The following is a 12,969-nucleotide window of genomic DNA, read 5'->3' on the forward strand; positions in this document are numbered from 1 at the left end:
TGACGGCTTGCTGTTTAAAATCAGTAGCTTACTGTTTAAAACAAAAGAAAAAAAACTTGGCTGCCTACATTTTTCTGCTAAGCGAAGCGTATCATCTAAATCAGGAGTTAGTTGGATTGCTAAGCAGCTGGAGCTGGTTGGATCTTTGGGGCTGAATTTTCATGCTCTTCGCACACATTATATTTCCTTCAACTTCAAGAGACTCAGTGGTTTTTTCAGGTGTTTTTTTACATTATAGGCTTTGATTATATTTTCATTTTACACTTCTAATGAAGATGTTATGACAGCTGGAACAAAGAAAAAGGAAAAGGAGCTGTTGTTCTTGGTTCTGGGTTTAAGGTATCTGTAGGAATGAGAATCAGAACTAACATGAGTACTCAGTGACATAACTGTGGTTAAAAAGCAAGCCATTGCCATTTCCCTGTACATCTGACCACATTTAAATTTAATTATCCTTCTCCTCAATGATACAGAATTATACCACAGACTACTACTGACTTTAAGCAGTGTCATTGGTTTATGTGGTTGGTACCATTACTAAGCAACCACGTAACTTGCTGTAACTAACAAACATGTAACTAACTAATCAATGACGGCGTCTCTTCTTATACATATTTCTTTTTTATATATTTAATATATTTTCTCTCTGAGTAATACTATAAACAAATATTAATACTTCTAATTCTTTTTCACTCTTTTTCACTCTAATACTCTTTTTTATTCATGTGATGCATGACAAACTGTAGAGTGAACTCTTTGTTCCCCTGATCACATGTCGTGCTGAAAGATTGGAAACTGAAATATTAAGCAGCTGAAATGCCAAGCAAAGTTCACAAATGATGAAACTTTTTTATTTAAACTGGTCTTTATTGAAAATTCTCAGAGGAGCACCTTTTATTTTATTTATTTTTTGTTTTTAATTTAATCTTTATTTTATTGAAATTATTAATTTCAATCAAATTTATTATTCCCATTGAAATTAAAGATCTCTTTTACAAGGGAGACCTGACCTTAAAAGTTACACAAACCAGCCTTTATTATACCAACATATTATATACAAAGATTACTTCATCAGTATTAGTTGGGCTAAAGAGACACAATCACAACTGCCTAGAAGATCTAAAAAGGAACTATAGCTTACAGTACAATTCATTATTGAGCAACATACACCCACCAGAAACTTTTAGGTACACTTTGATTCCACTGGGCAGGACCACCTTTAGCAGATGGATACACTGTGGTCACGAAAGGAAGGAAATGGTCAGCAACAGCTGTCAGGTAGGCTGTGGGGTTTAAACAATGTGTGCCAAGAAAATATCCCCACATCGCCAACAGCCCGAACCCTTAATATAACCCTTAAAATTCTGATCCTATCGTCTGAATATTGCCACAGAAACTCAGACTCATCAGACCAGAGAACATTTTTCCATTCTTCTGTTGTCCAATTTTGGTGAACCATATGAATTTGTGGCATCAGGTTCCCGTTCTCAGCTGACAGTAGTGGTACCTGGTGTGGTTTTCTGGATGTAATGGTTCAACATGTCATCCTTTTCTGTGCCTTGTTGTAACGACTGGTTATTTAAGTTACTGTTTCCTTCCTATCGGCTCAAAGCAGTCTGCCCATTCTCTTTTGACCTCTGGCATCAGAAGTTTTTCTCAGACCATTCTCTGTGAAGAGATGGTTGTTTGAGACCATCCCAGTAGATCAGCAGTTTGTAAAATATTCTGACCAGCTTGTCTAGCACCAATAACGATGCCACTTTTAAAGTCACTTAAATGTTCATTCTGATGCTCAGATTGAACTTCAGCAGGTCATCTTGTTCATGTCTGCATGTTTAAATGAGTTGCTGTTACATGATTGGCTGATTAGAGGTAGTAGGTGTACCTAACAAAGTGGCTGGTGAGAGTGTTAACCTGAGACCCTGCATCATCATATTTGCGTATTTCATTTTGCTGTTCTGCACCTTATACTTCATTCTGCTCAGCTGTGTTTTATACGTTGTTAAGCCGTGTTGACTTTATTGTATTGTGCTGTAAAATGACCCGATTATCCCAATATTAGGACTTGATAAAAAAACAAAAGTATGTAACAGCTTTGTAATAAAGTAACAACTCCCTGCTCAAAGAGAAAACTTAGTTTATGTCTAACTAATCAAAAATAACAAGGCAAAATTACAAATTGCATCCCAAACATGAACCTGGGTCTCAGGAGGTTATCTCATGTGTTTGCTATAAATATTTCAGATTTGTGTGATAAATATTGTGTGACATAAAGAATCACTGATTAAATAACCCTGTTTAACGAGGCACATTTCATATTGAAGTTGACAACAGTATCGTCCCTGCTCCGTCCGAACAGCCGATCTGCCTCTTTTTGGACGACTGGAACTCATTCTGGATTTCCAGAAAGGTTTTGTCCTTGGTTTCAGGGACAACAAGGAAGATGTATATTATCACCAAGCAGCAGATAACCAAGAACACCAGGAAACAGTACTGCTTCAGTCCGAGCTGTAAAAAATAAAACAAGTGAGTGGAACATATCCAAGTACAACATCGAGGTTTAAATGTTCATTTTAAATGCAAGAAATGGTGATAAAATATTCCAAAATGATCATAGATCCTCAACCATTTTGAACACCTACCACAATGAAGGGGAAGACCAGGCCAATAAAGAAGAAACTGGACCAGTTCACTGACCCTGCAAGCATGTACGCTGCAGGGCGCGAGTTTTGCGTGAACAGCTCAGTGGTTAAGATGTTAGTCACGCCACCTTCATGGGGGAAGACACAGAAGAAATCCCTGTTACAGCTGATGTGCAGATGCAGCTGATGATGCACATGCTTTGGTGAAAGAAAGAAAATTTTTACCTGGTCCCAAGCCAAAACTTAAGATGAAAGCAAAAACACAGACCATGCTGAGGTATGGAACAACTGGGCTGGCCTCCTGAGAACAAGGAAGTTGTGCAAAAGAAACGTTACAACACAGGCAGGGACATGCCTTAACCTGTGCGTGGCGTTCGGGTCTATTGGACCCGTTTTCAGTGTTTACCAAAAGAAAAAATACGTAATTTTGTAATTGTTTCTTCAGACTTTTTGCCTCTGGCTCATTTTCTGCAAAGAATACATACAATAAAACTTCATAGAGCAACCCTACACATTTATATTAAGCATGTGTGTTCAGGTGTGCTTTTAGTGTGTATGCGTTTGTGCTCCTGCTTTTCCTGCACAAGGTTCCAACATTGTCATATTTTAACACCTACACCTGTCTGCTCCCACATTCCTGCACATTTTAACCTCTGGGTTGTGGGAACCATGATGTAGTTTCTCACGCTCCATCCCAGCTGCATATCGAGGGTGGGCCACAACAAATACAAATAGCTTGACCTGTGTGGCTGCTTATTGATCATGAACTCATTCTCTGCTTAGCGCTTTTAGATGAGACAGTTTTGGAAGATGATGCAGAGAAACAGTTGAGTTTTGTCTTTATCAGATGTGATGGTGCAGAGAGGAAGGAACGACGGGACAGACTCAAACTCTGCAGTGACAACTCTAGCCTTTAGCACACAGGTCACTCGCTAAACCAGACTCTGTCAGGTGAGCACTGTCAGAGTGCTCACCTGACAGAGTCTGACAGTAAGCATGAGGCTGACCATCAGTCATCTCCAAATTAAGCTTACCAGCGGCCAACACAGGGAGAAATATGGATGCCAAAAATGGTTAAATTGCATAGTTTTCTTGTCCAAGGACTGAAACACCCCCATATGTGATGCAACCAGGGTAACGAAAGCATGAACACCACACAGGGCTTAAACCCTTAAATATCTCTTTTTAAAAATATTTCTTGGCTTGAGGATAATTACCTGAAAAGTTAGGGTCAGCGTGAATAAAACGCAGCAGATAGCCATCAGTGTGTATCCTCCCATGATGAGTACTTTCCTTCCCAGACAGTCAATGAGCATACCCTGTGAGACACACAGCATGTCACAAGACCAGAAAGACTCCAGGCAAACATCTCTTTTGAGGATTACTCTGATCCATTTCATGTTCTATTTCCAGCCATCTTACACAAACGTCTTGAAATTCTTTTCTATTTTTCTTCCTGATGGTTTATTTTTTATAATCTGACCGCCTCTGACAGTTCATCGCTTGGAAGCGATATTTGAAAGGTCTCATCTCGTGATTTTAAGATTGCTGTAAGTGTCATAGAGGATCATTATTTCTCTGTTTGCTGAAACAAAAAGAAAAATTTGAAACTAAAGTTCAAGTATTTTCCAGTTAAGATAGATTATAAACACAAGTATGCACAACTAAAGCCATTTTCACACATAAACTCTGGACAGTGTCAGGAGCTGGACTTGGTCACATGAGACACATGACACCCGGGAGAAGATAGTTCACTTCAGATGTGCTGTCTCACCTGGCAAAACTCAGCTTGCTTCAGGAGATCGTGCCTCCTCGGTAGAGTAAGCCGAAGTTATTGCACTGCAAAGCTGAGGTCTGTTGTGACTTATGTTTTAACAAATGATAGTCCTGAGTGGGCTCGCATGAAATCTTATAGTCTAAAACTCCCTTATATTCATAATCTGACACAGTAAAAAATAACTGTAAAAGTATATTAATATTCAGACCATTGCACACATTATATTTCTGTTTACCAGTTGGATTCTTTGTCACATATTAGTCCAGTACTGGGTAAGCAGTCTTTCACCCCAGGGAAAGCAAAAGCTACTTCTAAAGGCTTTGGGCTTGAAATGTTTAAGATCTGTATCTTCTAACCTCTGATGTCATCATGCATTATGAATAAGTGAGGCATAAATTTAGTCTAAATAGAAAACTTGTCTGTAAACATGTAAAGCTGAGAAGTTTTATAATAGTAAATTTCACTTCACAGACCACAACAAGCACCCCAAGCAATAGCAAAGAAAAAAATGTCACATTAGATTTTTATGATATTTGTATATCCTGAGTTCAGCTGGAAGCTGAGATCTCGTATAAAGGACTATAAATCAGCTTATGCTTTGAGTCATACTTATTAGGTGAATACACTCAGATTAACACACAGTAACTGTGTAGAGCAGGAATGACAAACTCATTTTACACTGCGGGCTGCATACAGCTCACTTTGATCTTAAATGGATCAGACCAGTGAAACTACACAATAAATGTGTAAAATTACAGTAAAAGCTCTGGTGGTTCATGTCATGTAATTAAAACATATACAGTTTTCGTTTTTGTGAACTCACTGTAAAAACAAAACAAAAAAAAAACCCAACAAAGCGGGCATTTCTATATAGTAGGTAGTGAAAAAACAGGAACTTTTTTGTCATTTGTAGATGAAACACAGAGGCAACTGATGGGAAGAGAAAAGCATGGCGAAGGAGAAAATCTTGTGATCTGAAGCATGAATGACTATCTGTCAGACATGGTGGAGGCCTAATGCATAGGCATGTATGGCTGAACAGCATTACAATGTTTACTGATCATGTGACTGCTGATAGAAGTAGCAGGATGACATCAGTAGTGTGCACAGCTATAATTTCTGTTAAAATGGATAATGAACCAAAGCATACTGCAAAGAGTTTGTCTGAGGCAAATAAATGGGATATCCTTCAATGACCAAGCCAGTCACCTGATTTCAATCCACCAGAGCATGTTTTTTTTTAGTTCTTAAATAAAAAACTGAATGCAGGAAGACCCACAAACTAGCAGCAACTGAAGATGGCTGCAGTAAAAGCCAGGGGAACATCTCAAGGGAGGAGATCTGGGTTCTAGACTTCAAGCAGTTGCAGTGGATTTTCATCCAAATACTAATAACAGTACTTGAAAATACATGACGAGAAACTCATACTTACACATGTTAAAGCGGTGATGCATTCACAGGCACCAGTGCCGACAGTGGCGTATGGTATCTTATCACTGGGAATACCAGACTGTTTGAACACGTAACCTGCGTAGAAGTAAATCTAAAGGGAGTGTAGAAAACAAATAAAGAAACAAACACAAATTTGGAAACTCCTTTTCATCTTTGCCTAAAGTTTCTAAAATGTTCAGTGTGTGTGTGTGTGTGTGGGGGGGGGCATTGTGTACTTACAGCATTAATGCCGTTCAGCTGTTGTGCAGCGTTGAGCAATATGATGGTGAGAACCTGCCAGCGTAAAGAGCGATCAGCAAAGAGCTCCCAGGGTTTCTTGGCCTGTAAACCTGATAAGTTATTCCTCTCCTTCTCAATATCCTCTCGTTCACCATCACAATCAGCTATACCGTGCAGCTGTTTCAGGGCTGCAGACACATAAGACACACAGAACTTCAAGTTATTGCGCTTCCTTCATATCTGATTAATCTGCAGGGGCTGTTTGGGGGGATGGGGGTGGGGGTGTCCTGTCAGAAGGTTTCCATCGTCAGAAATTCATCACATGCTTGAAATGAAAAGATAAATGTCTCTGCCTCTGGTCATTTCTACCAAAGGGTAGTCTTTATACATTTTTTTTACGCTGTCACATGCACTAAGTCGTCTTTCCTGGGAGAACACAATTCCCAGTGATCTGAAATGGAAGGAATGGTGCAGCTGTGTTACCTTTCTTACAACCCTCTTCATCCCCTTTGTCGATGAGAAGATAGCGTGGGCTCTCAGGGAACCAGGGCAGGATCAGGAGCTGCAGGAAAGCGGGGATACAGGTGGTGGAGAGCAGGATGGGCCAGTACTCCTCTTTCCCCAGGAGCTCTCTGTATAATCGTACAAGGACTTCAGCTTGATATTTTTCTTTGAAGGGATGTAGCATTGGAACGGTATGAAAAGTTATTCTTCTTAATGTGTTTATTAATCACCTGAGGCCAATCACTTGTCCAGTAAAGATCCCCCCAGTGATGAAAATTGAGGTTCCCATTCCCATAGCACCACGCAGTGAAGTCGGAGCTATTTCTCCCAAATATAGAGGTTGAACACAAATGGAAATGCCTATAAAAATATTTAAAAGACATTTCAGAAGGTTTTCATACAGCATCATTATTAGCCATTATTAACTGGACATTTAATTCATGTATCTGTGTTTCTCCAAGATTTAGAAATGAAACATTTAAGTGTTCCTGATGTACTCACCTGCATTTAATCCAGAGATGAAACGTCCGATGATGAGTAATTCAAATAACCCTGTAGGATAGCTCAGACCCATCAGCAAAGCAGCCAGGAATGCAAATGTGTTATTGGTCAGCAGTGTCCCTTTTCTGGAAAGAAAAAATGAATCCCATTATTTACAAAAGAGAAGACAATTTTCCATTAAAAAAAAAATGTCCATACCTTCCAACCCTCACAGACAATGTTCCACCAATCATTGCCCCTATAAGTCCTCCTAAAGTGAATATGGACACGATAGTGGACCAGAGGAGGGTGAGACCATCATCTGATATTTGAGTTTGGTAACGCTTGCTCCAGGTTTGGTTGATGAAATCTTGCACATACTGGAGAGAAAAGAAGAAAATTGAACACAAACACTGTTTTTTATCAACACGAGTGCAAAGCAATGTCTAAATACTGCCACTACTCTTATTGTCAGTCTAATTTTTTGTCACTGATTAACATCACTATACTTGGCGATCATTAGACCGCCTGTGCTTGTTAGAAAGAATTATTTGAGGAGTTACATTAGGCTTTCCTGTGTGTGTGTGTGTGTGTGTGTGTGTGTGTGTGTGTGTGTGCGTGTTCTCTAATATCAGAATAACAAACACAGTGACTGTAGTCCACGTGTTACTAAGTTTGCCCTCAGACCATGTTTTGAACATTTAGATCAATAGTTATGGAAAAAGTCCAGTGAGAGGCAGCAGAATTATTACCGCTGTGGGTGCATTGATGACAGATATATTATATCCATACTGAAAGGTCCCCCCGATGCCAGCAGCACACACAGCCAGCAGAAGTGATTTGTTTGGAAGCTGCAAACAGAAAAACAGACCCACAAACAAAAGCGTTTCAGTATCATCTTGGACAGAAAGCTGCGTCCCACCATGCTGCCAAACGTACTTTTGTTTTTCAAAACTCTTAATCCATTACAATCCACTTACCTTTGGCCGCCTTCTATCTTTGGTTGCTTTAGCTAGAAGAGGCTGATATTCATTCTTGTATTCTTTTGGCATGTTTTATATTTTGCTTAAAGTCCTGGATTCTTTGAGGGAGAGCAGAATATCAGAGTATCCTTCTCGCAGGAGCTTGCATCCAACAGGAAACTTAAAGTGGATGGGGGGATGAGTTTATGCCGGGGATAATACAATTGATCTGTTGTCAGAAAGTGCCCTTAGGATGTGGGGAATTGGCTAAATTGTTCCATGTTTATTCGGAGTTCATGGCGCACTAACTGAATCCAAACACAGCATGCAGTGTAGTTTAATTACTTTAACATAAAAGAAGAAAAGTATATCAGGATCCACACATAGGGGAGTTACATAGCATTATGATTTTGGTCTATTGAAAACATGTTTCACAAAGAGTAGGACAATGTGCACCTATTTTAATATATTTTGGTTTCTTTTCTTTTTTCTGTTTTTAAAGACTTGCATAGCTCACAGGTTTGATGCCATAGAAGTGTGATGCATGCCTACAGGCAGTATGCAGTACCACATTCACATTTTAAAAGGCTGAGAAAAAAAATCCATAATTATGCCATAACATGTGTCATAGGCTATACACTCAGCAGTAAAGATGCTATGTGTGGACTCCCCCTATAGTTCAAGTACAGAAAAGCAGTTGGTGAAGTTTTGTGAATAACTGCAGCCGCTGGATGGATTAACTGTGGAGAGAAATCTGGGCCGGTGTTGTGCCAAAAAGTGATTGCCTGCCAAAAACTGATTTCCAATGTTTCCGTGTGTTTTTTATGTGTAATATCGTTACGTATGCTGCTAAATAGACTTTGGTGAATAGGTATTACAAAGGGGTTATATATAAAATTAAAAAAATTACCTGTTTCTCAAGTATCTTTGTAACTGTGTTATTGTACTTACATTATAATCAATCAGCTCCCTATTGTCCACTTAAAATATGTTTACAGAACTATTTTTGCATTTGTTGCAATTTAAGCTGTCCTTTTGGCCAGATTACTCTTAAAAGAGACATTTTTAAAGTCAACAATATTTTTTTTTAACTGCATAAATAAAGGATACATAAAAGTCACTGCCAAAAACTGATTGCAGCTTCTACCTTGTTACAGGAATGTTGTTTGTTGCTCAAGATGACGTGATATCATTCATGAGGGATACATTTGACATATGTTTCACATATTATAGACCAACAAGTTATTTATAGCAGTTTAAATACAAGCAATCAGTTTTTGGCAAATACCGGAAATCAGTTTTTGGCAGACAATCACTTTTTGGCACAACCGGCCATGGTGCAAAGTTTTTGTGGCTGCTGTCTTTTCCATCATAAGGACTCCAGTCTCCGTCAGAGGAGGGATGCACGGAAATGTTTATAAAGAGCAATTCATTAGCAGTTTAATAAAGCTGATCATAAATATTCATAATTTAAGACATTCTGTATGCAATAATCCAAACTGCAGTTATAATAGATATCAATACCAAGTACTTTAAACGGATTTTTGTCAATCTGGCAACCCAAAACCACGCGCTTTTAGCGGGATTTAAACTATAAATTACATTTATTTAGGATTAAAATGATTAAACTACGGATTACAGCTCACATCCTCCACAGACACTAGCTACGTTTTATTTCATGTGAAATTAACGTTTCTCTTCATGACTTTGGCTCGTGACTGGCTCTCTTTAGTCATTTGAGGAAAGACGTCTGTACCCAGGAATTATTAAAAAAAACAAAACAAAAACAAAACGAACAAAAAACAAGAAAAACAAAAATAAACAAAAAACCCTGCAAATATTCAAAATTTCTTTCTTTCTTTTCTTTTCTTTACTTTCTTTCTTTTTTTATGCTAATTGGTTCCAAACCCGTGTATGACTCACCTCTTTCTTTGATTCCGCACGTCCCTCATCCGCGTTCATTTTGAAAGCTGCCGTAAAATTACGCTCGCAGAAACCATTTACAAAGACTAAATTTTGCACTTGAATCCAAGTGCTGACAAAGTAGCAGCCTACTGTAAGGTGCAGCACATGACCTCGGCTCAGCGTAGAGGGCTGATTAAGAGGTTGAGGCACATTCCTGCTGCATGCTGAAGCTTGCTCTCGGGTAAAAGAGGGATTGTTAACCCAAATATTAAAATAATATTCACTTTGTATTACACACTTCACACTTACAGCTTGTTTCAACTGTCATGTGACTTTTTTTTTTTAGTTTGGTTCATGTATTGTGGTCACGAGAAAAAAAAAAACTAGTACAATAAGTTCTCACTATATTCAAAGATGATAACACAAATTTATTGTTTAGGTAGTAGAAGATGTCATCTGCTAATTTGTAATTCCATAAAATTGGAATACACTGTTCTATTTTCCATGGATGACTGCCTCCTTGGTAAGTACATATTTGGGTTTGAATTACTTTGGATAAAAGTGATAAAACAAATAATTTCTAAAACTTTGACACTGATTTTATTTCCAAGGTCGCTGCGCTCTTAAATTTGTAAATCATTCAAAGAGTTCTGTAGCTTACCAGAAAAAACAAAAAACAAAAACGTTTTAATTCCGTGAGAACTTCTGAGACTCTTAAAATGGAAATCTCAAATAGGGTTAACAGTGGATATTTTTTTCAAAATGTACAGCTCAGCTTTAGTTTCAGCCTGTAGTGATGATTTATTGATCAACGTTAAAACAGAGACAGAAAAAAAGGAATACTCTCATGTGACACAGCTTAAAGCTTATTCAAATAAAACCCACTGAAGTTATTTGTAGTACAAAACAAATAAAAAAAAAAGTTTGACCTTTGATAAATATGGTCATTAAGCTGACCACATTTATGAAACAATAACTCAAAAGATCATTCATTCTGCTGATGCTGTGATAGCGCTGTTTCCACAAAGTTTTTACAATTTCGTTGTACATGTACAATGACAATAAAGGGCTATTCTATTCTATCTATTCAATGGACATTCTATCGCATCAGCTCCACTCTATACTACAGAGGCAGCAGAGAACATTCTCCCTCAGGCTGATCTATTCAGGACACAAAAAACTTGTGTAATGTCACTGTTTATGAAAAATTTATGAAAAATTGTAAAACTTGTATGATGCTTAACAAGGAGGTGCAGCAGGTAGAGTTACAAACTAAAAGGTCAGTGTTTGATCCCTGGGTCCTTCAGTCAGCTTGCTGAAGTATCCTACTGAACCCCAAATTGCCCCCTCATTGGAGTGTGAATGTGTGCAAGGCATGGAATAAAGTGGTGTATGAATGTGAGCACTCTATCTGAGTGCTCAGTTAGGGTAGAAAAGTGTGATATAAGTACCAGTCCATTAAAAATGTAATTAGCAGCAGAAACAAGCTGGTAACATGACTGGATATAAAAAGGTCATCCTTTGGAGCTCCGGTCCTTCGGGAACCTTTCACCAATCTTTCACGGCTAACACAAAGAAACAGAAAAACATTTGCACTCATAAACTTACAGACAATTCACTACTTGACCTAACGTGTCTTTGGACTGGTGTAGGACACTGGAGAACCCGGAGAGAACCAATGCAGGCACAGGGAGAAAACTGTGAAGACTTTCCCAACAGCAAAGATGATGGTAAAAGTATAACTTCTAAGAATGTTTTAAAACATGAATTCAAGACAAAGTCAGCAAAGGGTGCAGTTTTTATTACATATGACTGGTGAGTCCACACGTGCGGCTTTAATTTAGATAATGGCTCAAAAATACCACTTCAAATAAGAGGATTACATTTCACATTTCTACATTATTACTGTAGATAACATCAGATTAATCCAATAAGGTGGTTGATACATCATGAGCCTTCAAAGACTTCTTTAGACCGCAGATGGCAAACAATTTAAACCTAATGCATTGAATCTGATTGGACACATCACTGAAACACCACTGGGAATCATCAGGCCAAGAAAGTCTTTAGTGAGGTTTTCTAACAGAGAAGAAGCATAAACAGCCATATAGTGCTGCAGAGAGGGTTTCTCATATGCATCTGTGCAGCAGAGGCCATCAGCCTCTGTGTCTTTGAAGATGAAAACAGACAAAAGGAAAACAATCATTTAGGGGCATTGGTCATTATCCTCTTCAATTATGCAGCACTTATTTCCAAACAGCTGATGCATTACACTTATAGAATAATATGTCTCTGTCAAAAGTGGAGACAATATCTTCTTCTCTCTCGTAAAAGGGAATGCTGCATGAATTTTTAAAGCCATCATTTCATAATTTCAGTACACCATCTGAGTGGATGGAGAGGTACTGATATCTCTGGTCATGCCTGGGATCTTTCTACTTCTTGGAAATAGTCTTTGGGCTTCTGCCATCCTCAAACAGATGCTGTATGTTTGGCAATTAGTTTGTTACCCACAGGTATGACTCTGGATAGAAACTTGCTTTTATAATCCATATTTTTCTGCTTTGACATTTAGTGAGAAAGTCTAACAGCTCACATTGAGGTTGATTTTCCAGCTTTATTTCCGGTACCTGATGATCAGCTACTGCTTTGTTTCAATTCGTCCTCTGCTGGCGAAATACAAGACCAGTTCAGCATCGTAAATGGGTCAGACAATGAAGATTAAAATACTTTTTTAAACCTCATGGTTTGTTGCTTCTCTTTAATGAGTTTCTCCTCACATACAAAGTCTTGAATAACCAGACCCTGTCACACCATTATCATTTTATTCTATCAGACTACAGGCTTACTTGTGGTTCCTAGAGTTTCACAATATAGAACTGGAAGGCAAATCCTTCACCTCTTGTTATCACTTGACTTAAACTTTTTGATAAAGGTAGGGGTGAATCAGGTGACCCTTAACCATTCCTTAGTTATTCTGCTATAAGGTCAGACTGCTACTACCTATGATACACTGAGCATTTCTTCT

At 38.3% G+C, this 12,969-nt stretch overlaps 1 protein-coding gene across 2 annotated transcripts; it reads right to left on the reverse strand.

Moving 5' to 3' along the window:
- Positions 1 to 888: 888 nt before the first annotated feature.
- slc2a11b (solute carrier family 2 member 11b) lies at positions 889 to 10,074 on the reverse strand. 2 transcript variants are annotated; one of them, XM_063489958.1, is made up of 12 exons: positions 9,960 to 10,074; positions 7,827 to 7,925; positions 7,294 to 7,454; positions 7,096 to 7,220; positions 6,825 to 6,954; positions 6,574 to 6,722; positions 6,091 to 6,278; positions 5,852 to 5,962; positions 3,860 to 3,961; positions 2,868 to 2,943; positions 2,643 to 2,770; positions 889 to 2,508 (listed from the first exon to the last, which is right to left on the reverse strand). In XM_063489958.1, the coding sequence occupies exons 1-12, from the start codon at positions 9,996 to 9,998 to the stop codon at positions 2,314 to 2,316; spliced, it is 1,503 nt and encodes a 500-aa protein (XP_063346028.1). In that variant the 5' UTR covers positions 9,999 to 10,074; the 3' UTR covers positions 889 to 2,313. The 2 variants fall into 2 exon arrangements, with proteins under 2 accessions (XP_063346028.1, XP_063346027.1); XM_063489957.1 differs by lacking the exon at positions 9,960 to 10,074 and adding an exon at positions 8,055 to 8,150.
- Between the last annotated feature and the right edge of the window lie 2,895 nt (positions 10,075 to 12,969).

The sequence above is a fragment of the Pelmatolapia mariae genome, linkage group LG12 (genome assembly GCF_036321145.2).
Source record: "Pelmatolapia mariae isolate MD_Pm_ZW linkage group LG12, Pm_UMD_F_2, whole genome shotgun sequence".
NCBI lineage: Eukaryota > Metazoa > Chordata > Actinopteri > Cichliformes > Cichlidae > Pelmatolapia > Pelmatolapia mariae.